The sequence below is a fragment of the Cherax quadricarinatus genome, chromosome 28 (assembly GCF_038502225.1).
Source record: "Cherax quadricarinatus isolate ZL_2023a chromosome 28, ASM3850222v1, whole genome shotgun sequence".
Classification (NCBI taxonomy): Eukaryota; Metazoa; Arthropoda; class Malacostraca; order Decapoda; family Parastacidae; genus Cherax; species Cherax quadricarinatus.
This window is the reverse complement of record NC_091319.1, coordinates 37983795-38011707: the sequence shown is the minus strand read 5'-3', so window position 1 is coordinate 38011707 and position 27913 is coordinate 37983795. Positions and strand designations below refer to the sequence as shown.

The window sequence follows — 27913 nt, the reverse complement described above, 5'->3', positions numbered from 1 at the left end:
CAGACCTTACAAGCTGGCCAGACCTTTCAAGCTAGAGCAGAAATGAGGTATCTCAAATGAATGTATGTATAGGTCATGAGAAATATTTGCCAAGCAAGACTACTCCAGTACCAAGACACCGTGACGGAGCTGCCTCATACAGTGAGCCAACTGATGGGTGGTATTATATACCTCACTGATGGTATAAGTCATTAATAATAGGGCCAATAAAGAGGATTAAACTCGGATAAGTTGCAAGAGTGATACTCAAGTAACTGATCTTAGGTAACTGATCTCAGGTAACTGATCTCAGGTAACTGATCAACGGTAAGTGATCTCAGGTAACTGATCTCAGGTAACTGATCAACGGTAAGTGATCTCAGGTAAGTAATCTCAGGTAACTCAGATCACGTTTATATCTGAACTTTGACACTTAGAAAAGTTAAGAAACATTTCCACGAAGTGAACTTAGTTTTATGTTCTCGTGTCAGCTGCAACACTGTGGTTGTGTTTCTTGCAACACTGTGGTTGTGATTCTTGCAACACTGTGGTTGTGTTTCTTGCAACACTGTGGTTGTGTTTCTTGCAACACTGTGGTTGTGTTTCGTGCAACACTGTGGTTGTATTTCTTACAACAATGTGGTTGTGTTTCTTGCAACACTGTGGTTGTGTTTCTTGCAACACTATGGTTGTGCTTCTTACAACAATGTGGTTGTGTTTCTTGCAACACTGTGGTTGTGTTTCTTACAACACTGTGGTTGTGTTTCTTGCAACACTGTGGTTGTGTTTCTTGCAACACTGTGATTGTGTTTCTTGCAACAATGTGGTTGTGTTTCTTGCAACACTGTGGTTGTGTTTCTTCCAACACTGTGGTTGTGTTTCTTCCAACACTGTGGTTGTGTTTCTTGCAACACTGTGGTTGTGTTTCTTGCAACACTGTGGTTGTGTTTCTTGCAACACTGTGGTTGTGTTTCTTGCAACACTGTGGTTGTGTTTCTTGCAACACTGTGGTTGTGTTTCTTGCAACACTGTGGTTGTGTTTCTTGCAACACTGTGGTTGTGTTTCTTGCAACACTGTGGTTGTGTTTCTTGCAACACTGTGGTTGTGTTTCTTGCAACACTGTGGTTGTGTTTCTTACAACACTGTGGTTGTGTTTCTTGCAACACTGTGGTTGTGTTTCTTGCAACACTGTGGTTGTGTTTCTTGCAACACTGTGGTTGTGTTTCTTGCAACAATGTGGTTGTGTTTCTTGCAACACTGTGGTTGTGTTTCTTGCAACACTGTGGTTGTGTTTCTTGCAACACTGTGGTTGTGTTTCTTACAACAATGTGGTTGTGTTTCTTGCAACACTGAGGTTGTGTTTCTTACAACACTGTGGTTGTGTTTCTTACAACAATGTGGTTGTGTTTCTTGCAACACTGTGGTTATGTTTCTTACAACAATGTGGTTGTGTTTCTTACAACAATGTGATTGTGTTTCTTGCAACACTGTGATTGTGTTTCTTGTAACACTAAGGTTGTGTTTCTTACAACACTGTGGCTGTGTTTTTTACAACACTGTGATTGTGTTTCTTGTAACACTGTGATTGTGTTTCTTGTAACACTAAGGTTGTGTTTCTTACAACAATGTGGTTGTGTTTCCAGCAATGCTATGGTTGTGTTTCCTTCAACACTGTGGTTGTGATTGTTGCAACACTGTTGTTGTGTTTCTTGCAACACTGTGGTTGTATACCTCTCAACACTGTGGTTATGTTTCTTACAACACTGTGGTTGTGCTTCTTGCAACACTGTGGTTGTGCTTCTTGCAACACTGTGGTTGTGTTTCCTTCAACACTGTGGTTGTGTTTCCTTCAACACTGTGGTTGTGTTTGTTGCAACACTGGTTGTGCTTCTTGTAACACTGTGGTTGTGTTTCTTGAGACACTGTGGTTGTGTTTGTTGCAACACTGCGGTTGTGCTTCTTGCAACACTGTGGTTGTGTTTCTTGCAACACTGTGGTTGTGTTTCTTACAACAATGTGGTTATGTTTCTTGCAACACTAAGGTTGTGTTTCTTACAACACTGTGGTTGTGTCTCTTACAACAATGTGGTTGTGTTTCTTGCAACACTGTGGTTGTGTTTCTTACAACAATGTGGTTGTGTTTCTTACAACACTGTGGTTGTATACCTCTCAACACTGTAGTTATCTTTCTTACAACAATGTGGTTCTGTTTCTTGCAACACTGTTAATGTGTTTCTTGCAACACTGTGATTGTGTTTCTTGTAACACTAAGGTTGTGTTTCTTACAACACTGTGGTTGTGTTTCTAACAACAATGTGGTTGTGTTTCTTGCAACACTGTGATTGTGTTTCTTGCAATACTGAGATTGTGTTTCTTGTAACACAAAGGTTGTGTTTCTTACAACAATGTGGTTGTGTTTCTTACAACGCTATGGTTGTGTTTCCGTCAACACTGTGGTTGTATACCTTGCAACAATTTGGTTATGTTTCTTACAACACTGTGGTTGTGTTTCTTACAACAATGTGGTTGTGTTTCTTACAACACTGTGGTTGTGTTTCCAGCAACGCTGTGGTTGTGTTTCTTGCAACACTGTGGTTGTGTTTCCAGCAACGCTATGGTTGTGTTTCCTTCAACGCTGTGGTTGTGATTGTTGCAACACTGTTTTTGTGTTTCTTGCAACACTGTGGTTGTATACCTCTCAACACTGTGGTTATGTTTCTTACAACACTGTGGTTGTGCTTTTTGCAACACTGTGGTTGTGCTTCTTGCAACACTGTGGTTGTGTTTCCTTCAACACTGTGGTTGTGTTTCCTTCAACACTGTGGTTGTGTTTGTTGCAACACTGGTTGTGCTTCTTGTAACACTGTGGTTGTGTTTCTTGCGACACTGTGGTTGTGTTTGTTGCAACACTGCGGTTGTGCTTCTTATAACACTGTGGTTGTGTTTCTTGCAACACTGTGGTTGTGTTTCTTGCAACACTGTGGTTGTGTTTTTTGTAACACTGTGGTTGTGTTTCTTGCAACACTGTGGTTGCGTTTCTTGCAACACTGTGGTTGTGTTTCTTGTAACACTGTGGTTGTGTTTCTTACAACACTGTGGTTGTGTTTCTTGCAACTCTGTGGTTGTATACCTCTCAACACTGTGGTTATGTTTCTTACAACACTGTGGTTGTGCTTCTTGCAACACTGTGGTTGTGCTTCTTGCAACACTGTGGTTGTGTTTCTTGCGACACTGTGGTTGTGTTTCTTGCAACACTGTGGTCGTGCTTCTTGCGACACTGTGGTTGTGCTTCTTGCGACACTGTGGGTGTGTTTCTTACAACACTGTGGTTGTGTTTCTTGTAACAATGTGGTTGTATACCTCTCAACACTGTGGTTGTGTTTCTTACAACACTGTGGTTGTGCTTCTTGCGACACTGTGGTTGTGCTTCTTGCAACACTGTGGTTGTGTTTCTTGCAACACTGTTGTTGTGTTTCTTGCAACACTGGGGCTGTGTTTCTTGCAACACTGTTATTTTGTTTCTTGCAACACTGTGGTTGTGTTTCTTGCAACACTGTGGTTGTGCTTCTTGCAACACTGTGGTTGTGCTTCTTGCAACACTGTGGTTGTGTTTCTTGCAACACTGTGGTTGTGTTTCTTGTAACACTAAGGTTGTGTTTCTTACAACACTGTGGTTGTGTTTTTTACAACAATGTGGTTGTGTTTCTTGCAACACTGTGGTTGTATACCTCTCAACACTGTGGTTATGTTTCTTACAATAATGTGGTTGTGTTTCTTGCAACACTGTGATTGTGTTTCTTGCAACACTGTGGTTGTGCTTCTTACAACAATTTGGTTGTGTTTCTTGCAACACTGTGATTGTGTTTCTTGTAACACTAAGGTAGTGTTTCTTACAACACTGTGGCTGTGTTTCTTACAACACTGTGGTTGTGTTTCTTACAACACTGTGGTTGTGTTTCCAGCAACGCTGTGGTTGTGTTTCTTGCAACACTGTGGTTGTGTTTCCAGCAACGCTATGGTTGTGTTTCCTTCAACACTGTGGTTGTGATTGTTGCAACACTGTTGTTGTGTTTCTTGCAACACTGTGGTTGTATACCTCTCAACACTGTGGTTATGTTTCTTACAACACTGTGGTTGTGCTTCTTGCAACACTGTGGTTGTGCTTCTTGCAACATTTTGGTTGTGTTTCCTTCAACACTGTGGTTGTGTTTCCTTCAACACTGTGGTTGTGTTTGTTGCAACACTGGTTGTGCTTCTTGAAACACTGTGGTTGTGCTTCTTGCAACATTTTGGTTGTGTTTCCTTCAACACTGTGGTTGTGTTTCCTTCAACACTGTGGTTGTGTTTGTTGCAACGCTGGTTGTGCTTCTTGCAACACTGTGGTTGTGCTTCTTGCAACATTTTGGTTGTGTTTCCTTCAACACTGTGGTTGTGTTTCCTTCAACACTGTGGTTGTGTTTCCTTCAACACTGTGGTTGTGTTTGTTGCAACGCTGGTTGTGCTTCTTGAAACACTGTGGTTGTGTTTCTTGCGACACTGTGGTTGTGTTTGTTGCAACACTGTGGTTGTGCTTCTTGTAACACTGTGGTTGTGTTTCTTGCAACACTGTGGTTGTGTTTCTTGCAACACTGTGGTTGTGTTTCTTGTAACACTGTGGTTGTGTTTCTTGCAACACTGTGGTTGTGTTTCTTGCAACAATGTGGTTGTGCTTCTTGTAACACTGTGGTTGTGTTTCTTACAACACTGTGGTTGTGTTTATTGCAACTCTGTGGTTGTATACCTCTGAACACTGTGGTTATGTTTCTTACAACACTGTGGTTGTGCTTCTTGCAACACTGTGGTTGTGCTTCATGCAACACTGTGGTTGTGCTTCTTGCAACACTGTGGTTGTGTTTCTTACAACACTGTGGTTGTGTTTCTTTTAACAATGTGGTTGTATACCTCTCAACACTGTGGTTATGTTTCTTACAACACTGGTTGTGTTTCTTGCAACACTGTGGTTGTGTCTCTTGCAACACTGTGGTTGTGTTTCTTGCAACGCTATGGTTGTGTTTCCTTCAACACTGTGGTTGTGTTTCCGTCAACACTGTGGTTGTGTTTCTTGCAACACTGTGGTTGTGTTTCTTGCAACACTGTGGTTGTGTTTCTTGTAACACTGTGGTTGTGTTTCTTGCAACACTGTGTTGTGTTTCTTGCAACACTGTGGTTGTGCTTCTTGTAACACTGTGGTTGTGTTTCTTACAACACTGTGGTTTTGTATCTTGCAACTCTGTGGTTGTATACCTCTCAACACTGTGGTTATGTTTCTTACAACACTGTGGTTGAGTTTCTTGTAATACTGTGGTTGTGTTTCTTGCGACACTGTGGTTGTGTTTGTTGCAACACTGTGGTTGTGCTTTTTGTAGCACTGTGGTTGTGTTTCTTGCAACACTGTGGTTGTGCTTCTTGCAACACTGTGGTTGTGTTTCTTGTAACACTGTGGTTGTGTTTCTTGCAACACTGTGGTTGTGCTTCTTGCAACACTGTGGTTGTGCTTCTTGTAACACTGTGGTTGTGTTTCTTACAACACTGTGGTTGTGTTTCTTGCAACTCTGTGGTTGTTTACCTCTCAACACTGTGGTTATGTTTCTTACAACACTGTGGTTGTGCCTCTTGCGACACTGTGGTTGTGCTTCTTGCAACACTGTGGTTGTGTTTCTTACAACACTGTGGTTGTGTTTCTTGTAACACTGTGGTTGTATTCCTCTCAACACTGTGGTTATGTTTCTTACAACACTGTGGTTGTGCTTCTTGCAACACTGTGGTTGTGCTTCTTGCAGCACTGTGGTTGTGCTTCTTGCAACACTGTGGTTGTTTTTCTTGCAACACTGTGGTTGTGTTTCTTGCAACACTGTGGTTGTGTTTCTTGCAACAATGTGGTTGTGCTTCTTGTAACACTGTGGTTGTGTTTCTTACAACACTGTGGTTGTGCTTCTTGCAACACTGTGGTTGTATACCTTGCAACACTGTGGTTGTGTTTCTTGCAACACTTTGGTTGTATACCTTGCAACGCTGTTGTTGTGTTTCTTGCAACACTGTGGTTGTGTTTCTTGCAACAATGTGGTTGTGCTTGTTGTAACACTGTGGTTGTGTTTCTTACAACACTGTGGTTGTGCTTCTTGCAGCACTGTGGTTGTATACCTTGCAACACTGTGGTTGTGTTTCTTGCAACACTTTGGTTGTATACCTTGCAACGCTGTGGTTGTGCTTCTTGCAACACTGTGGTTGTGTTTCTTGCAACGCTGTGGTTGTGTTTCGTGCAACACTGTGGTTGTGTTTCTTACAACGTAGTTGCGTTTCTTGCAACATTGTGGCTGTGTTCTTGCAACACGCTGGTTATGTTTCTTACAACACTTTGGTTGTGTTTCCTTCAACACTGTGGTTGTGTTTCTTACAACACTATGGTTGTGTTTCATTATGAAGACTTACTCAGCCCTGTAATAACTTCAGACAGTATTACCAAGGCTGGCTCCTCATCAGGAAAATTAATGAATAGAAAAAGAAATAATAACAGACAAACATAAACACTTTATTATATAGAAAATATAAAATATAAAACACTTAAATATGAAATATTAATCCTACATTAAAGAAAATGAAAAATGAAAAATATAAATGATAACTGAATTCAACGCTAATTTAAAACTTGGGTGTCTAGTGTTGGTGACACTGCTTGTTGAAATCGTAGCCGTTGCCGACGAGGTGGGAGGGGTTGCAGGTGTTGGTTACAACCCACTGGCTAGTTCTTCACAGTATAGCCTTGAGTATTATATCCCGATGACAGGAAAGCAGGTTCTTTACCGCTGCAATGATGAGGGGTTACGTCCTGCAATTTCATACAGGTGCACAGGTAATTAAATCCAAAAAAGGGAAGTCTCAGGACGTTAGTCCATCTCCACCAGTTCTTCTCGTTGATTGGCAGGTGACCCACTCTGTCATCCAAGCTGAAAAGATAGACAGGTTACCCACTGCTTAAAAAATCACTCTCCATGATAAGTACAATACCTGAAAGATGTGGTGATTATTACAACAGTCAACCTAGAGCAAGACTGAAAGGACTAAGTTTATTATTGGTCAAAAGTGAAGCTTTCAACCAATAAATCCACTAGAATACAAGGCAGGCATGTACTTACAGTAGTGTTGGGAGCCGTGACTCGAGTGATTTACTGTTTGACCAGAGCCCCACACGTCACCTTTTGGGGGGGGAAGAGGGAGGGGAAGGGATAGTGGGAGCTAGACTGACACTACCTTAACAAGTAGCCGGCAATGAAACTATCACTTTCGGGGAGGGGGAAAAAAGGCGGGAATAGCGGGAGCTTGACTTATCCTACCTTAACAAGTATCCGGCAATGAAACTATTGTTACTATATACTCCCTCGCTACTCCTATCTTTTGAACTTTTCCCTCACACTCCCCCATAGCAAGACTTAGAGTCAAGGAGTACAAGAAGAATAGGTGAGGAAAAAGTTCTAACATGTGGAAGTCGCGTAAGGCAACAAATCTTCTACTGACTGTCACGACTTAACCAGTCAGAGAAATAATTGGATAAACCATTGATATACACAATATGGAACTTAAAAGCCTGGAGTGCCAATGTCCACCTCAAGAGGCGACTGTTGGTTCCTTTAAAATTTTCTAGGTATATCAAAGGTTTGTGGTCCGTTTCTAAAATTAATTCTTTTCCCAGCAAATAAAATTTAAGTTTGGAGATACCCCACACAAGGGCCAAACATTCCTTTTCTATGGTGGAGTATCTCGTTTCTGTGGGAAGGAGTTTCCGGCTTAGGAAGCATACAGGGAAGGGAGTACCATCATGGTATTGTAGTAACACCGCACCTAAGCCAGTATTGGAGGCATCAGTTCTTAAGCAAAATGTTTTATTAATATCTGGAATCTTAAGGATAGGGGCTTTCGAAAAGATACTTTTAATCTCATTAAACTTTTCCCGAGCTACGTCGGAAAGTTCAAGAGGTTCCTTCACAGACTTTTTAAGGAAGTCAGATAAGATGCCTGTAAGATCAGTAAGGTTCGGGATAAACCGTGCATAAAAATTTACAGAACAAAGAAAGCTACACATGAGCTTCTTGGTTTTGGGGAATTTAAATTCTAATAAAGCTTTGATCTTACTGGGGAGAGGCTGCAGAGAGTTATTAGAAAGTATCAGTCCAAGATATCTAATCTTGTTATACCCAAGGAAGCATTTCTTCGGCTTGGCAGTGAGGCCATGTGAGGGTAACATACGCAAAACTGATGTTAATGTTTGGATATGTTCGCCCCACGTGAATGTCATTACGTAAATGTTATCAAAATAAACTGAAACATTTGGCATATTACCCAAGACCTTTCTCATCAGTCTCACGTAGGTAGCACAGGCAGTTACCAAACCGAAGGGCATAGTTCTATATTGCATGAGTCCTTGGTGTGTAGGAAAAGCGGTGTACTGCTTAGAAGAAGGATCTAACATTACTTGATGATATGCCTGTTCAATATCAATCTCTGAAAAGAAGGAAGCGTCATAAAATTTGTGTAGATCGCTATCTATTATGGGCATAGGCTCAGCATCCCACCGATTTATAGCATTAAGGCCTCTGAAGTCAATAGCAAGTCTATATGAATTATCCTCCTTCTTAACCATGACTTCTGGTGAACAATATGAAGATACTGAAGGTTCAATGATCTTTAGTTTTAATAATTTGTCTACCTCTCGGTCAAATGCATCCCTAAGGTGAACTGGAACTGGGTATAATTTTCGTTTGATAGGATTGTCCGTCACTAAGTCAATCTTATGGACTACCGTGGAGGTAACACCTGGAATATCAGTAAAGACGTCTGAAAAGTTACTCTCACATTGAAGTAGTTCATGTCTCTTATGGTCATCCAAAGATTCATTAATATTAATGTTGGTTGCGCCTGATTGGTCAAGAGTCACCAAGTCATGTAGTTCTTCATCATAGTCTAAGTTAGAGGTGCAAATTATGCGCACTTTACATTCTTCAGTTGTATTATCAAGTTCGTGTGGAAAAACTAAATCAAAGTTATTAAGGCAGTTAACCGAATTTCTTCGGTAATATTTCTTAAGGATGTTGATATGATAAAGCTTAGGTTTCCCCTTGACTTCTATGAGGTAGTCAACTTTCCCACAAATTTTTAATACTTTATATGGACCTTTCCATGCTACTAATAATTTATTTGACTTGATAGGCAAAAGTACAAGAACTTCATCTCCTACTTTAAAACTTCTCCTTTGACTTTTGGAATCAAAATAGGTTTTGTACTGGTCCATTGAAAAGCTTAAGTTTTTCGACACTATGTCAGAGGTCTCCTCAAGTTTGGATCTAAGGTCAAGGAGAAACTGGTAAGAAGACTGAACCTCAGCACTCATCTCCTCATTAGTCCATAAGTCATGAAGGATGGACAATGGGCCTCTGGCCTGTCTACCATAGAGAAGTTCAAAAGGTGAAAACCCCAAAGAGTCACTGGGAACTTCCCTCATGGCAAAAAAAGCACAGGGTAGGTAACGATGCCACTCCTTAGGTTTAAGGGAGCAAAGTTTTCTTAAAATGGACTTGAGAATCGAATGCTGGCGCTCAATCCTCCCATTACAGCTGGGATGATAGGGTGTGGTGAAGAGAGGCTTCACTCCCAGAAGTTGGTATAGATGTTGCGTTAAGTCAGATGTGAATTGTGTCCCACGGTCAGACAAAATTTCTCTAGGGATGCCCACTCTGGAGAAGATGGACAAAAGGGCTTCAGCCACCTCGGTAGTGGTTATGGTCTTTACGGGTATGGCTTCAGGGAAACTCGAAGCATAATCAACTAATGTTAATATATATCTATGTCCCCCAGATGAAAGTGGAGATAAAGGACCAACGATGTCAATAGCTACTCTTTCAAACGGTACAGTAAAGATTGGCATTTTGACCATAGGTACTCGTCTGGCATCTCGGGAGGATGACAGTTGGCAAACTTTACACGATCTACAATAGGTAGTGACATCTGAGGACATTTTTGGCCAAAAATAGGTTTCCCTAATTTTATTTAAGGTTTTAACTAAGATAGAATAGTCTAATCTCATCTGAATTTAATTTGAATACTGACTTGTACAAGATACCTTTTATATATTCAAATTTATATGAAAAGTTTTTCCTTTGGATAACTTGATTTTGTTTAGCGGCATTATGGCAATTCTGAAGAGAAGGGCAATTACGTTGTAAATTGACAAAAGAGTCCTTTGATATATCAAAAGGCTTGAAGTCAGGGAAAATCAAAGGATGGTCAGTAGGAGAAGCCTGGGCTTTGGTCTGAGCCCTAGTCAAGACATTTATGGTATCGGAGGTGATATCTTCACTTTCATCTAACAAGTGAACCGGTGATCCTACTACCTCGCTTTCGAGAGTATCATCGCTGGTTTTTAATCCCACATGAATCTCATGAGACATTGTCTCATCTGAACTTTCAAGGGGCTTCTCCGACTCTACAGGAAGAGGATTTGAAACACTTATATCCATCTTTGGTGATGAAAGGTCAACCTCAGAAGGAAGAATGGCACCTTTTACATTACCTATTAGTACGGAGCAAGAAGTGATGGGAGCTAGTACGGCTTCAGACCAACCTGTGAACCATTTAGACCTAATGTAACAACGGATGGTAGGAAAAGTGTCTGTATGGCCCAAGTAGTCTGAAAGTATAGCAGAGGAATGAGTTTCTTTAAGGTTAGGGAACAGCTTATCAGAAATGACTATACATGTGCATCCAGTGTCTCGTAAAATGGTAGATACATTAAGTCCATTAACTGTTCCTGAACAGAAGGGTGCTTGGTCATTACAGTCTTTAAAACATCTTCCAACTTTTTGGACCTTCTTAGAAGGACAATCTGGACGTTTATGTCCCTTAACACCACACAAATGACAAACAGGAATAAAAGAAGTCATTTTACTTTCCACTAGAGGCTTTGATTTCTTAAGGACTGATGAACCCTTGCCCTTAGGGTTCGATCCCTTTAGGTCTTTATAGGAATTGTGAGCCTCAGCGTACAGGTTAGCAGCCTCAGCTACTTCCTCAGCTTTAATCAGGTTACGTTCTCTAATGAATGTTCCTATCTGGTGGGGAAGAGCTGTCAGGAACTGGTCAGCAACCATGAAGTCTCTAAGAGATTCATAACTGTGATCAATTCCTGAACTCCCTATCCAAAAGTCGAACAAACGAAAGAGTGTTACCTGTAACTGCTGAAAGTTCTGGCCAGGCTGTAAGGTGGCATACCTGAAATCTTTCCTGTAAGAATTAGTATTCAGTAGGTTATAATTACATATGATATCGTGCGACAAAGTTGCATAGATATTCAAAGCTGTACCAGAAAATAACATTCCTAACCTAGTAGCCCAGGTGTCAGCAGGCCATTCACAGAGGGTAGCGGTATTTTCAAACCTGATAATGTATGAAGTTATGTCTTCCCCCTCTGTGAAGGGAGGTAAATTAGGTGTTGGAATATGTGCACTAGCTGCACGTTGTTCCATTACTCTTATTGCTGTTGTGAGAATGTTAACTTCTTATTCTCCAATTCAAGGCGAGCTTGCTCGAGCTCGCGATCCTTTTCTCTCTCCCTTAACTCATATTCTCTATCCTTTGCTCTTTCCTCAAGTTCCCTTAATTTAACTTGTTCCTCACGTACTTTAGCTCTTTCCTCGCGTTCTCTAGCTCTTTCCTCACGATCAAGTCTATCACGCTCTTTTTTGTCTTCTCTTTCGATTCTGTCTCGATCCTTTTCCTCTTGTCTTTCTCTTTCTAACTGTCTCTCTTCTCTCTCAATTCTCTCTCTCTCAATTCTTTCCTGGATTTTAGCACTAATGAAAGATTTTAAATTTTTCCCTGTTATTCCTAACTTACTTCCAGCGTTCATCCAAAACTGGTATTCATCCATACTTGCAAGAATAACTTAAACTACCAGGGGAGAACTGAAACGGGTATCAAGGAAAACGGAGGGTTCAATTCCTGCTCCGCTCAAACTGAAAATAAACCAGAGGGCTCGATCCCTACTTCAATTAAACAATATGTATTAACGAAAACGAAGGGTTCTATGCCGGCTCCGAGCAAACAGTAAGTAGAATGGGGTCACTTGACCATCCAATCTTCTCACCAACAAATCAAGAGTGTCCTATGACAGTTCCCTTGATATAATAAAGAGCTCAATGAAACAAATTGTCACTGGAAAATCTCGGGTCCCTAGAGTCTAATCCTCCAAAGTGTTTCAAGCTCACAAGAAAGGTGGCAGAATTAACTATTATATCCCGCCTGACTTGAGTTACAACAAATTGAGACTATACCAATCACCAAATCTTTTAAATACCTGTACCGTAGTCCTACCATAGAGAATGATTACCCATGGCTGGTGGTAACCGTCTGTGGTATGCAGCGTTGAAGTTCCAATGGTAGATTCGAGATGGAATTGAATCTTGATTCTGTCGAGTTGTATCCTGGCAGGCTCGCCACTTGTGAAGGCTTACTCAGCCCTGTAATAACTTCAGACAGTATTACCAAGGCTGGCTCCTCCTCAGGAAAATTAATGAATAGAAAAAGAAATAATAACAGACAAACATAAACACTTTATTATATAGAAAATATAAAATATAAAACACTTAAATATGAAATATTAATCCTATATTAAAGAAAATGAAAAATGAAAAATATAAATGATAACTGAATTCAATGCTAATTTAAAACTTGGGTGTCTGGTGTTGGTGACACTGCTTGTTGAAATCGTAGCCGTTGCCGATGAGGGGGGGGGTCGCAGGTGTTGGTTACAACCCACTGGCTAGTTCTTCACAGTCTAGCCTTGAGTATTCTATCCCGATGACAGGAAAGCAGGCTCTTTACCACTGCAATGATGAGGGGTTACGTCCTGCAATTTCATACAGGTGCACAGGTAATTAAATCCGAAAAGGGGAAGTCTCAGGACGTTAATCCATCTCCATCAGTTCTTCTCATTGATTGACAGGTGACCCTCTCTGTCATCCAAGCTGAAAAGATAGACAGGTTACCCACTGCTTAAAAAATCACTCTCCATGATAAGTGCAATACCTAACAGATGTGGTGATTATTACAACAGTCAACCTAGAGCAAGACTGAAAGGACTAAGTTTATTATTGGTCAAAAGTGAAGCTTTCAACCAATAAATCCACTAGAATACAAGGCAGGCATGTACTTACAGTAGTGTTGGGAGCTGTGAGTCGAGTGATTTACTGTTTGACCAGAGCCCCACACGTCACCTTTCGGGGGGGGGGGAAGAGGGAGGGGAAGGGATAGTGGAAGCTAGACTGACCCTACCCTAACAAGTAGCCGGCAGTCAAACTATCACTTTAGGGGTGGGGGAAAAAGGCGGGAATAGCGGGAGCTTGACTTACCCTACCTTAACAAGTAGCCGGCAATGAAACTATTGTTACTATATACTCCCTCTCTACTCCTATCTATTGACCTTTTCCCTCACATCTTTCAACACTCTGGTTGTGTTTCTTGCAACACTATGGTTGTGTTTCTTGCAACACTGTGGTTGTGTTTTCTGCAACACTGTGGTTGTGTTCCTTGCAACACTTTTTTGTGCTTCTTGCAACACTGTGGTTGTGTTTCTTGCAACACTGTGGTTGTGTTTCTTGCAACACTGTGGTTGTGTTACTTACAACACTTTTTTGTTTTCTTGCAATACTATGGTTGTGTTTCTTATAACGCTTTTTTGTGTTTCTCGAAACACTGTGATTGTGTTTCTTGCAACACTGTAGTTGTGTTTGCTGTAACACTGTGGTTGTGTTTCTTACAACACTATGGGTGCGTTTCTTACAACATTAATGTTGTGTTTCTTGCAGGACTGTGGTTGTGTTCCTGCAACACTGTGGTTGTGTTTCTTGCAACACTATGGTTGTGTTCCTGCAACACTTTGGTTGTGTTTCTTGCAGCACTGTGGTTGTGTTTCTTGTAACAATATGGTTGTGTTTCTTGCAACACTGTGGTTGTGATTCTTGCAGCACTACGGTTGTGTTCCTGCAACACTATGGTTATGTTTCTTGCAACTCTTTGGTTGTGTTCCTGCAACACTATGGTTGTGTTCCTGCTGTGTGGTTTTTGCATACAAACAAGCTGGCCTTATAATAAGTGAACTGTTTGGGACTCAGCTTGATGATGGCTCCACATTCTGCAGCCGGGTGCAGAATATTCTGGGAGTCATCGTTGTAACTGTAACCACACATGGGCTGTAAAGGAATAGGTATGATGAGTATAATTACCCCTAGGGGGTGTTGTGTCAGCATATCACAGAAACTGATTGTTGATGATGCGTTTCAACTCAGAATGTCCGCACTTTACTGATGATTATAGGACGATTCTGAACCCTTTGTGACACAAGAACTGCGTAGTCCCATGCATAACCAGTTGGTTCAAAGCCTACCTTGCTCTTGTAGCATGAGCCATGGTGTTGGATGCACCATATTCGACAGGTAGGATAGGAGCTTAAGTGTCCTTGGATGTCAACGTCTTCCACAATCTAGGAATACGCATAATGGTGCACTCTGTTCCACAAGATTTGTCTTTCGTGGTAATGTCACTACAAAAGCTGCGCACACTTCTTTATTTTAGGTTTATGGTTATTATGGAGATTTCTTGGAGGTACAGCAATGCACGATTCACTTCCTTTGTTCGCTGTTATAAGGTGAAGTACGAGTCTTGAGTGGCGACCTGTACTTAACTCTGTGAAGACGTGTGCTCTTTGTGAATCTGAACAAGATGTCCTCTCTAGAGCAACTCTACCGGCAACTAAAGGAAGAATTGAGGGTGGCTAAGCTTGAGATACAGCATCTGACTAAGGAAAACAAGAAGAGTCGTAGTAATCCTCCTGTTGAGAATCCTCAAGCCAAGAAAGGAACCTGGACAGTGGCTGCAAAGTATGGGACAAAGTTAAGAATCAAGAAAACAGATAGAGAGGTAGAATCAACGAAGATCCAGGAAACTGTTATGGAAACATCGAACCCATTCTCCGTGCTACCCGATGAATGTGAGTCGACTACTGAGGAACATCACGACGAACGACGCCAAGGATTGGGGATAGCCAAGTTAGGTATATGGAGAGAGCCTTCTGCTTGAAGGATAGGAGTAGGAGACAGAGGGTTTGCTTTCCTGGGGGCTGGGATGGTGGATATTGCTAGCCGGCTTGACAACATCATGAACGGTAGTGGGATCAATCCTATTATCTGTCTCAGTGCTGGAGGCAATGATGTAGGCAAGCGTAGGAGTGAGGATTTAGTTAGAAGGTACTGGACAGCAATAGACATAATTAGGAAGAAGGGAGGGCGCCCTGTTATATGTGGCATTTTGCCAAGAAAGAGTGTTGGAAATGAATGGTTGTCCAGAGCAATTGGTATTAATTGTTGGCTGGACAAGCACTGTAATGATAATGCAGTACCTTTCATTGACAACTGGGATCACTTCTACGGTAGAAATGACATGTATGCCAGGGATGGGGTTCACTTATCTAGGGCAGGTGTGGGTTTTCTTGCTAGCTCAGTTGAGGGTGTGGTTAAGACTTTAAACTAGGATTAGTTAGAGGTATGGGTTTAGAAATGGAGAATAATAAGTATGGATATATTGACTTAGGCTTTGATATTACAAATCTTAATAATAACAGTCATGGAGTAACACAGGGTAATGATAATTACAGAAACTGTGTAAAAACAAAGGTGAATAGGAAAAAGGTTCAAAAGAAAAAACATGTAACTGTATTTTATACCAACAGTCGAATTACGTTTGGTAGCATGTGCTGGTAACTTTGTTGTCATTGCATTAACTGAAACCTGGTATGATTTAAAGAGCCGGGATATGATTGCTGAGTGTAATTTTCAAGGGTTTAAGTTGTTCCCTGTGGATAGATATAATGTGAAGGGGGGAGGAGTTGCATTATATGTTCGAGAAAATATTAATTGTTGTATAAAAACATGTAAAAAAATAGATGGATTAGTAACAGAATATGTTTGGGTAGAGTTTGTAGAAGGTCAAGAAAAACTAATTCTTGGTGTAATATACCGACCTCCAGGCTTGGATCACGACAGAGGGAGACTTCTTTGGGACGAAATTGTTAGGGCTTCTAGACACAATAACATAATGATAATAGGGGGTTTTAACTTTAGTTAAACTGACTGGACTTCTTTGACCTGTAATCTGGAGTCCAGTGTCTTTATGGAAGTAGTTCAAGACTGTTTTCTGAAGCAGTGTGTTACAGAGTCTGCCAGAGGTAATAATTTGCTCGACCTAGTCTTATCAAATAAGGAAACACTCGTAAATAATCTAGAGAACACTGAAGAGCTTGGCGGAAGTGATCACAAATCACTTTCAGGTCCCTGATTTTTGTTCTGCCGATTATAATGGACTTAGGGAACACCTGTCTAATCTGGATTGGGGTAATCTAGCTAATATTTTTATTGATGATCATACTTACGATTACGAAGGGATCTGCATACTAACGTACGTAGAACCCAGCATGACCCAAGATAATCAACAGTGATTGTGGAAAATTGCATTTATCTGAATATATCATTATATACATAACAGTAAATGAAAAGATAATTATTATTTATCAGTTAGACATGTAGGAATTTGGGACACCTAGGTCGCAAAAATGTCCCCCTTCGATACCTACAACTGTCATATCCACAAGTTGCTCTGGACCTATTAATTAAATGAAATATACATACACCAGGAATACTGGTAAATATATAAATTTGTGGACTGTATATTAAAAATAATAAATGGTTATATATATATACACAATTACATAACAGAAGGAAAATATATCTTAATATCACTCACCAATTTGACTGGATATTAAGTTGTATCATACTCAGAAAAACCTCACTAACTAAATTTATGAAAACACTGGCCAGAAATATACCCAAATCTAGAGAGCTTATCTGAGGTTCCTGGAGCTGTCTTGTCCAGTCGTCTGATATCTCAAGATATGCAGGAATGCATGTCCAACAATATTCATCTTGTTTAGAAATTTAAACACCAACTTAGTTACATTGATAAGTTTGGGTAAAGTAGAATACATATTTATATCAGTGGCTAAGGGAGGACAAACTATTGGAGCGGTATACGCCTTTTATACAGGCCAATTAGCTTTAATTACCAACCAGCTCGGTCCTTTCAACCATGATACAGCACTGACAAATTTAGCATAAGGTAAACCTCGAGACAAGAAATCAGCTGGATTCTCCTCACCAGGTATATGATTAAATGTTAACACATGCTGACCCAAACTATTATACTTCTCTTGCATCTGATTAATTTCAGCGAATCTGTTTTGTACGTACACAATTTTCCTGTTTCCATTACGAATCCATTGTAAGGATACCTCATTATCAGACCAAATTACAGTGTCACTAATATTTATCTCCTGCAACTTATTTCTTATATAATTAGCTAATTTGACACCTACATAAATGGCTGTTAATTCCAACTGAGGTAAAGTACGTGATTTAATTGGAGACACTTTAGCCTTAGACATAACAAGAGAAATATCACTATTACATTGAAGATAAGCAACTGCTCCATATGCCAATTTTGAAGCATCACAAAAAATGTGGAGTACATTTTTCCCATTTGGATTGGCCACCTGGCGTGGGAACTCCAACATTGGAATTTTTTCATAATCACCAATTAATTCATCCCATCTGTTAAAGAATTACTCGGGTAGAATTTCATCCCAAGCACATTTAAGTTTCCATGCTTCCTGTATTAATAATTTCCCTCTTATAGTAAGGGGTGACACTAAACCTAGTGGATCAAAACATTTGGAAACTTCAGCAAGCAAAACTCTCTTAGTTAATTTATTGGGCATACTGTAATTATTAGGTTTTAACATTAGCAAATCTCTCTCAGTATCCCAAGTTAATCCCAATACATTACTACATTTTGGCACTTCATCTCCAGGGTAATCTTTACTTATTTTGTAATTATTAGGTTTTAACATTAACAAATCTCTCTCAGTATCCCTAGTTAATCCCAATACATTACTACATTTTGGCACTTCATCTCCAGGGTAATCTTTACTTATTTTGTACTTTAATTTGGACGAATTACTATTCCATTCCTTCAGAGGCATATTTGTACTTTGCATTATTTTATTACCCTCTCCATAAGTCATTAACAGTTCCTCTTCAGTTGACGTCACACCCAGGAAATTGTCCACATAAAACTGTTTGCTCATTACTTTACTCAATGGACTTTCCATACGTTTAAGCTGTGCATTTATCGTCGCTTGAAGTAGGAACGGACCGGATGTTGCACCAAATAATACGCTCCTAAAGCGAAAGGTTTTCAGAGGGTTAAGTGGGTCACTAGGATTCTCAGGCCATAAGAAGCGGGTACAATCCCGGTCAGCCTCTTGTAAACCCACTCTTAGGAAAGCTTTACTTATGTCAGCCGTAAAGGTATAGTCCTTCACTCTGAAATTTAATAAGATATCTCCTAATTTTTCCGTCAAAGACGGACCTGTCATCAAACATTCATTTAAACTAGGTACATTTTTGTTACTCCTGGCACTACAATTAAATACAAAGCTCAAAGGAGTGGTCTTAGAATCCTTCTTCACTCCGTGATGTGGCAAATAGTGACCATAAATTTTGGCTTGCTCAGGAGGTACCTCTTCTATAAATTTATTAATTATCTGCTCAGCAATTATATCATTATATGGTGTCTTACTCAGTTCGCGGAGCTGAGCCCTTAATTGTCCATATGCCATTCTGTAATTAGTGGGCAATTCCGGATGGTTCAGTCTCCACGGAAGTCGTACCCACTATTGTCCAGATTCAAATTTTACATCTCTCAGGTATTGCTCCTGAGTAAAAGAATCGTCTGGACTTTCTTCATTTACATTTATTCCAAAGCTGTCTAATTTCCACAATTTATGCACTGGATCAACACCATCCTCTATGGAAGAATTATACTGGGGCACGACTTCATGAGTAAGACACATAGTTATGGTATTTGTAGTTTCCTCTAGTCATGAATTATTATTACGAGGAATCCTACCATACATTACATGGCCTCCTGCAGTCTTCAAAAGGGTGACACCACATTTCTTTACCATACCCTTTACAAAGGAGGCATAATAGTCACTACCTATCAAAATATTTATTGGGCCTACAGAATCATCACTTACACCTGAAGGCGCTAAATTTACATTATGTGAGAGTCTTTCTGTAGCTTTACTAAGCCCTACTGTAGATATTTTCTCTGGAAGTCTATCTACAGTTACTGCATTAACACGTTTTTTCTCATTGCCCAACCTGACAGTTACATAAACAGTGTCATACAATTGAGACCTTTTATCTGAGAGAAAACCAGATAATTTTAAAGTTGTGGGATCTCCCATCTGTACTTTGATACCATCAAGACATTTACGTTTTATGAAAGTACGCTGGGATCCTTGGTCTAATAATGCAGTTACATTTTTTGATTTATGCCTTTTATCATCAATTTTTACCTGTAACACAGGTAAGGCTACTTCAGCAAAACCATCATTATTAACATTAGCAGCAATTTTTACATTAGCTACTGTTGTGTCAGGATTGTCAACATTATCATTATTATCAACATTATCATATAGACCTTTACACATGACTACATGGTGTCTTCCTTTGTGGCATTGATAACAGAAGTTTAATTTGGCATAACAATCCTTTACATTGTGATTATCTAAACATCTGATACATCTGTCAAGTTCCTCCAATATTTCAACTTCATCATTCCATGAATTGTATGCATTGCAATTCTTAGATAAATGAGTACCCTTGCAGAAAAGACAATCTCTCTTTTCTCTGATTGGTTTCTTATTAACTGGGCTACTCTTAGGAGGGTACTTATTCTTCTTACCTTGTTGAGAATCATTATTTCTGATTCTTGCTACTTGATATGCACCTATGCAACTATTTTTAGGAAATGAATTTTGATTATTACCATTGGGATAATTTTTCCCTTTATGAAACTTGACAATACACATTATGTGTTGCATCTTTAAAATGAGTTAGTTGGGTGGTCTGCAACTGCACAATTAATTCTTGTAGACCTAGTCTTATTTCCTCCAGACCAAAATAACCCTTGTGATATTTGGTTGAAATCCTTTCAAGTGTTTTACAGCTTAATTTATTCTGTACCATGGCACTCAATAACCAATCTGATTCCTTCAGGTTATATTTATTACTTAAAGTTTTGAGAGTGCTCTCCAGTTTAACTCTAAACTGCTGTAAACCTTTGTAAGTGTGATCTGGAGATTTTAAATTAACAATGATATTCACTAGATCCAACCTACTTTGTTCTATATTACCATAAGTGACCTTCAACAAGTCAACTGCTTCCTTGTAAGAATCATCTACATTGGGAAAGGCTTGTATGAGTATGTGAGCATCTCCTCTTATCTGTCCTTTGAGGTAAAATAATTTAGTTACACAGGCTAGATCACTCCTGTCATGCACAGCTGCTTTAAAAATTGACCAAAATTCCTCCCAATTTTCACCAGGATTAAATACAGGTAAACATAATTCTGGGAGTTTTGGCAAAGACATCTTATTTGTTGGAGCAGACTGATTAACTGCCTGGTTTACACATTTTAATTTATTCAAGGCCTGACTTTTACAAGAAAGAATCTTTCCTCTAATTCATAATACTGATTAATCATAAGATCTACTTCAGTCTCATCTACACAGTTTACTAACAAATCTCCTTCATATTTGTTGTAATATAATTTGTATGAATCATATCTATTACCTAAATCATCTAAATACAATTTTAAATCATCAGTATTCATAGTTTCTTGATTCATTAATTCCAAACATTTATTGCATGCCTTGGTTACATGACCTTTTCTAGCTTGCAATGACGCTTTCTTTGCTCTACATTCAATATGTTTATCTTCTGTATTAATTTCCTCATTTTCAGTCATGATGCAATGTATTAAATTCAACCCAATTAATAACACTGGCACAACCTACCTTTGAATAAATCCCAGCTACTTGAGCTCAGCAATTACATGTAAAAAATTTCAATATAAATTTTAAATGTACATTAATACAAACTTGGCTCATCAAAATTAATATTATTCAAATTAATAAATCCTTGCCAGAATTTGGCATAGCAAAATTAATATTATACACAATATAAACTTTATCCACACTTGTCTTATCAATTACACAAACACTGATATAAATCTTGGCCAGAATTGTTTTATCAAATTAATATTGTTCAAATACATTAATATAAATTCTAGCCACTTTGGCTTTGCAAATTTAATATTATACACTTTAATATAATTAGCTACACTTGGCTTATCAATTACACATACACTTCTATTAATCACACGCAGCCTTTCCCTGCCATGACGTGTTTCAGTATTAAAGGCGTTATGTACACGTCATATTTCATGATACTACCAGAGCTTTTCGATAATAAGATTGTCAGTGCCTGCCCCACTAGCCACTGATAGTTGTTCATAGTGAGACTGTCAGTGCTTGCCACACTAGCCACTGATAGTTGTTCATAGTGAGACTGTCATTGCTTGCAAAACTAGCCACTGACAGTTGCACATAGTGAGATTGCCAGTGCTTGCCACACTAGCCACTGATAGTTGTACATAGTGAGATGGTCACTGCTTGCCACACTAGCCACTGATAGTTGTACATAGTGAGATGATCACTGCTTGCCACACTAGCCACTGACAGTTGCACATAGTGAGATTGCCAGTGCTTGCCACACTAGCCACTGATAGTTGCACATAGTGAGATTGCCAGTGCTTGCCACACTAGCCACTGATAGTTGCACATAGTGAGATTGCCAGTCCTTGCCACACTAGCCCCTGATAGTTGTACATAGTGAGATTGTCAGTACTTGCCACACTAGCCACTGATAGTTGTTCATAGTGAGACTGTCATTGCTTGCAACACTAGCCACTGATAGTTGTACATAGTGAGATTGTCAGTGCTTGCCACACTAGCCACTGATAGTTGTTCATAGCGAGATTGTCAGTGCTTGCCACACTAGCCACTGATAGTTGTTCATAGTGAGATTGTCAGTGCTTGCCACACTAGCCACTGATAGTTGTACATAGTGAGACTGTCATTGCTTGCAAAACTAGCTACTGCTTGCCACACTAGCCACTGATAGTTGCTCATAGTGAGATTGTCAGTGCTTGCCACACTAGCCACTGATAGTTGTACATAGTGAGATTGTCGGTGCTTGCCACACTAGCAACTGATAGTTGTACATAGTGAGATCGTCACTGCTTGCCACACTAGCCACTGATAATTGAAGATAGTGAGATTGTCAGTGCTTTCCACACTAGCCACTGATAGTTGTACATAGTGAGATGGTCACTGCTTGCCACACTAGCCACTGATAGTTGCTCATAGTGAAACTGTCAGTGCTTGCAACACTAGCCACTGATAGTTGGTCATAGCGAGATTTTCAGTGCTTGCCACACTAGAGACTGATAGTTGTTCACAGTGAGATTGTCAGTGATTGCCACACTGGCCACTGATAGTTGTACATAGTGAGATTGTCAGTGCTTGCCACACTAGCCACTGATAGTTGTTCATAGTGAGAGGGAGACTGCTTGCCATACAAGCCACTGATAGTTATTAATAGTGAAATTGTCAGTGCATGCCACACTAGCCACTGATAGTTGTACACAGTGAGATTGTCAGTGCTTGCCACACTAGCCACTGATAGTTGTACATAGTGAGATTGTCACTGCTTACCATACTAGCAACTGATAGTTGTTCATAGTGAGATGGTCACTGCTTGCCACACTAGCCACTGATAGTTGTTCATAGTGAGATTGTCACTGCTTGCCACACTAGCCACTGATAGTTGTTCATAGTGAGATTGTCACTGCTTGCCACACTAGCCACTGATAGTTGTTCATAGTGAGATTGTCAGTGCTTGCCACACTAGCCACTGATAGTTGTTCATAGTGAGATGGTCACTGCTTGCCGCACTAGCCACTGATAGTTGTTCACAGTGAGATTGTCAGTGCTTGCAACTCTAGCCACTTATAGTTGTTCATAGTGAGATTGTCAGTGCTTGCCACACTAGCCACTGATAGTTGTTCATAGTGAGATGGTCACTGCTTGCCACATTAGCCACTGATAGCTGTTCATAGTGAGATTGTCAGTGCTTGCCACTCTAGCCACTGAGAGTTGTACATAGTGAGATTGTCAGTGCTTTCCACACTAGCTACTAATAGTTGTTCATAGTTAGATTGTCAGTGCTTGCCACACTAGCCACTGATAGTTGTTCATAGTGAGATTGTCAGTGCTTGCCACATTAGCCACTGATAGTTGTTCATAGTGAGATGGTCACTGCTTGCCACACTAGCCACTGATAGTTGTTCATAGTGAGATTGTCAGTGCTTGCCACACTAGCCACTGATAGTTGTTCTTAGTGAGATTGTCAGTGCTTGCCACACTAGCCACTGATAGATGTTCATAGTGAGATGATCACTGCTTGCCACACTAGCCACTGATAGTTGTTCACAGTGAGATTGTCAGTGCTTGCCACACTAGCCATTGATAGTTGTTCATAGTGAGATTGTCAGTGCTTGCCACACTAGACACTGATAGTTTTACATAGTGAGATTGTCAGTGCTTGCCACACTAGCCACTGATAGTTGTTCATAGTGAGATTGTCAGTGCTTGCCACACTAGCCACTGATAGTAGTACATAGTGAGATTGTCACTGCTTACCACACTAGCCACTGATAGTTGTTCATAGTGAGATTGTCAGTGCTTGCCACACTAGACACTGATAGTTGTTCATAGCGAGATTGTCAGTGCTTACCACACTAGACACTGGTAGTTGTTCATAGTGAGATTGTCAGTGCTTGCCACACTAGCCACTGATAGTTGTTCATAGCGAGATTGTCAGTGTTTGCCACACTAGCCACTGATAGTTGTTCATAGTGAGATTGTCAGTGCTTGCAACACTAGCCACTGATAGTTGTTCATAGTGAGATGGTCACTGCTTGCCACACTAGCCACTGATAGTTGTTCATAGTCAGATTGTCAGTATTTGCTACACAAGCCTCTGATCGTTGTTCATAGTCAGATTGTTAGTGCTTGCCATACTAGCCTTTGATAGTTGTTGATAGTAAGATGACCAGTGCTTAGCATTCAAATATGTCGTTACTAAGAAAGTCATTATACGCTTCACAAGCGTCTTGCGGCTGTCGTAAGATATTCAGTACCTGTTACAATAACATTTGTAGATATTTTCACTATCGCTGCCTCTTCATAGCTGTTGTTAGAGAGACGACTGTTCGCTACACCTGTATTAATAGCTGTCTTTAGGCATATACTCAATATCTTCTAACCTGTCATATAGGATAGAAGTAGTCAGCATAGATGGTCACTGCCTGACTCTCACTGCTGTGCTTCTGTAATTCACAGACCTATGCTGAAGGACGCCAAGAAAGCAGGAGTGACGCACTTGCTTCTGGACGTTGAGCGCAAGAATATTTTCACGGTGCTTAAACAAGCACAGCAGATCGGCATGATGACCTCTTACCATAACTACTTTATTACCTCTCTGGTAAGTTGATGACGTACCATAACTACTTTATTACCTCTCTGGTAAGTTGATGACGTACCATAACTACTTTATTACCTCTCTGGTAAGTTGATGACGTACCATAACTACTTTATTACCTCTCTGGTAAGTTGATGACGTACCATAACTACTTTATTATCTCTCTCGTAAGTTGATGACCTCCTACCATAATTACTTTATTATCTCTCTGGTAAGTTGATGATCTACCATAACTACTTTATTGCCTCTCTGGTAAGTTCATGACATCCGACCATAATTACTTTCTTATCTCTCTGGTAAGTTGATGACCTCCTACCATAATTACTTTATTACCTCTCTGGTAAGTTGATGACCTACCATAACTACTTTATTAACTCTCCGGTAAGTTGATGGTCTCCTACCATAATTACTTTCTTATCTCTCTGGAAAGTTGATAACCTCCTACTGTAACTACTTCATTAAATCTCTGGTAAGTTGATGATCTCCGACCATAACTTCTTTATTATCTCACTGTAATGTTTATGTACTATCACTGCTAGTACTGTACATCACTGTAATGTTTATGTACTACCACTGCTAGTACTGTACATCACTGTAATGTTTATGTACTATCACTGCTAGTACTGTACATCACTGTAATGTTTATGTACTATCACTGCTAGTACTGTACATCACTGTAATGTTTATGTACTACCACTGCTAGTACTGTACATCACTGTAATGTTTATGTACTATCACTGCTAGTACTGTACATCACTGTAATGTTTATGTACTACCACTGCTAGTACTGTACATCACTGTAATGTTTATGTACTACCACTGCTAGTACTGTACATCACTGTAATGTTTATGTACTACCACTGCTAGTACTGTACATCACTGTAATATTTATGTACTACCACTGCTAGTACTGTACATCACTGTAATGTTTATGTACTACCAATGTTAGTGGAGTATATCACTGTAATGTTTATGTGCTTCCCTTGCTAGTACAGTACATCACTAATATTTATGTACTACTACTTCTAGTAGAGTAAATCACTTTAATAAGTCAGTGATAAACTACCAGTACCACTTGATCCTCTGCTCTCTCTCTCTCTCTCTCTCTCTCTCTCTCTCTCTCTCTCTCTCTCTCAATTTTTAACCCTTCTCTTGTAAAATGTACAGAGATAATATTTCATTATTTATTTATTCACTATCACATTTTTAACAGCTCATTATTTATCAAATAACAGACAGTAAAGAACTAAATATTTATCGTCATACTCCAGTGTTGCACAGAGAGCATCTTATTTAAAATTCTAATTAACAGAGTTGTACTTACGAACATTTGGATAACATGGTCGTGTTCTGGGCATGAATCTGCATGCAGCGCTGGTGCCAGAAAATTTCAAAATACGTTTTTCATGACCATTAGTTATAAGTATTGCATGGTGCCTTAGTATTCATTGGGTATTCACTTAGGGAATAAGTTGTGCATGATTCCTTGGAGTGTGTTTTGCATGAACACTGAGTATAAATATATAATTGTCTCTGGTGCGAATACTGATGTCTCTCAGGGCTAGTTTTTGTGTAGATTTTGGGTATAACTATTGAAGTATCTCTGGGTATGGGATATATATATATATATATATATATATATATATATATATATATATATATATATATATATATATATATATATACATATATATATATATATATATATATATATATATATATATATATATATATATATATATATATATATATATATATATATATATATATATATATATATATATATATATATATATATATATATATATATATATATATATATATACATATATATATATATATATATATATATATATATATATATATATATATATATATATATATATATATATATATATATATATATATATATATATATAAGTAGTTAAAAATGCGGCTGAGCGGTCTCTTCCGGAAAAAGGCATGCGGCTGAGCGGTCTCTTCCGGAAAAAGGCTGCGGCTGAGCGGTCTCCTCCCGAAAGGGCTGCGGCTGAGCGAGGTATCCGGTCTAGGACCAGCAGCTGGAGGGTCACCTTTTCACACCTAGGTGTTACTTCCGGTTTTGACCATGACCTCGCCCTCGAGACTACCTCACCCTTGACCCCCCCCCAACCAATACCCCCACCCCCACGACCCCCCCCCCTTCGCGACCCCGCCGTCGCGCCGCGCGCCCGCCCGCGCGCCCGCCCGCGCGCCCGCCCGCGCCCTTCGCGACCCCCGCCCGCGCGTCCGCCCGCGCCCTTCGCCACCCCCGCCCGCGCCTTCTGCAGCGTCGTCCGGATCGCCCCCGCGCCTCGAATTTTTTCTTATGATCTCCTTGGATCAAGTTTTTGGATTCCCCCCCTATGGGGTTTTCGAAATTCTCCATCTCCTCGGATCCCTCTCCCACTTTCACCCCAAATTTCTCGATATTACCAAGTTTTTGGATTCCCCCCTATGGGGGTTTCAAAAGTCTCCATCTCCTCGGATCCCCCTCCCACTTTCACCCCCCAACCCCAAAAATTTCTCGATAATACAAGTTTTTTGGATTCCCCCCTATGGGGTTTTCGAAATTCTCCATCTTCTTGGATCAAGGTTTTTTTGGGTACCCCTCCTTTCACCCCCCATCCCCAAAAAATTTCTCAATATCAAAGTCTCCACTTCCTCGGATCCCCCTCCCACTTTCACCCCCCAACCCCAAAAATTTCTCTATAATACAAGTTTTTGGATTCCCCCCTATGGGGTTTTCGAAATTCTCCATCTCCTTGGATCAAGTTTTTTGGATTCCCCCCTATGGGGTTTTCAAAATTCTCCAATTCCTCGGATCAAGTTTTTTGGATCCCCCTCTGGGGGTAAGCATGCTTACTACAGGTCTAAACAAGTTCCCCCTTATTATTTTAAAATGAACTAAAAGTTTCCTCTCATTAAGTTAAATGAACTAAAAGTTTCCTCGGCGGTCAAAAAAAGTGTTTACGTCACGCGCACACAGGTTGAATCAGGTCGCCCCCTATGTCAGTGACGTCACGCGCACACAGGCTGAATCTTTGTCGATCCTTTTAGTTCATTCAAGTTAATAAGGGGATATAGTACCTACATCATAGGGAAAACATTTTCATCATCAGAAAGACACATTTTTTCGTTAATACCCACAATTTCTTTACAACACAAGTCTAGACATTTTTTAACTATTTCATCTCAGGTCACTCCCCACGAAGTAACCTCCCAAACCCTCACACTCCAACCAACACCTCACAATTTTCACTC

General features: G+C 39.9%; 1 protein-coding gene across 1 annotated transcript in view; it reads left to right on the top strand.

The window, feature by feature from the left end:
• Window positions 1–27913, top strand: part of LOC128693114 (glutamate receptor ionotropic, kainate 2-like) — a 769231-nt gene that overhangs the window by 314996 nt on the left and 426322 nt on the right. Inside the window, exon 5 of the mRNA XM_070089531.1 lies at window positions 24493–24634. Coding sequence (XP_069945632.1) covers window positions 24493–24634 — 142 coding nt within the window. The remainder of the gene's footprint in view (window positions 1–24492; window positions 24635–27913) is intronic.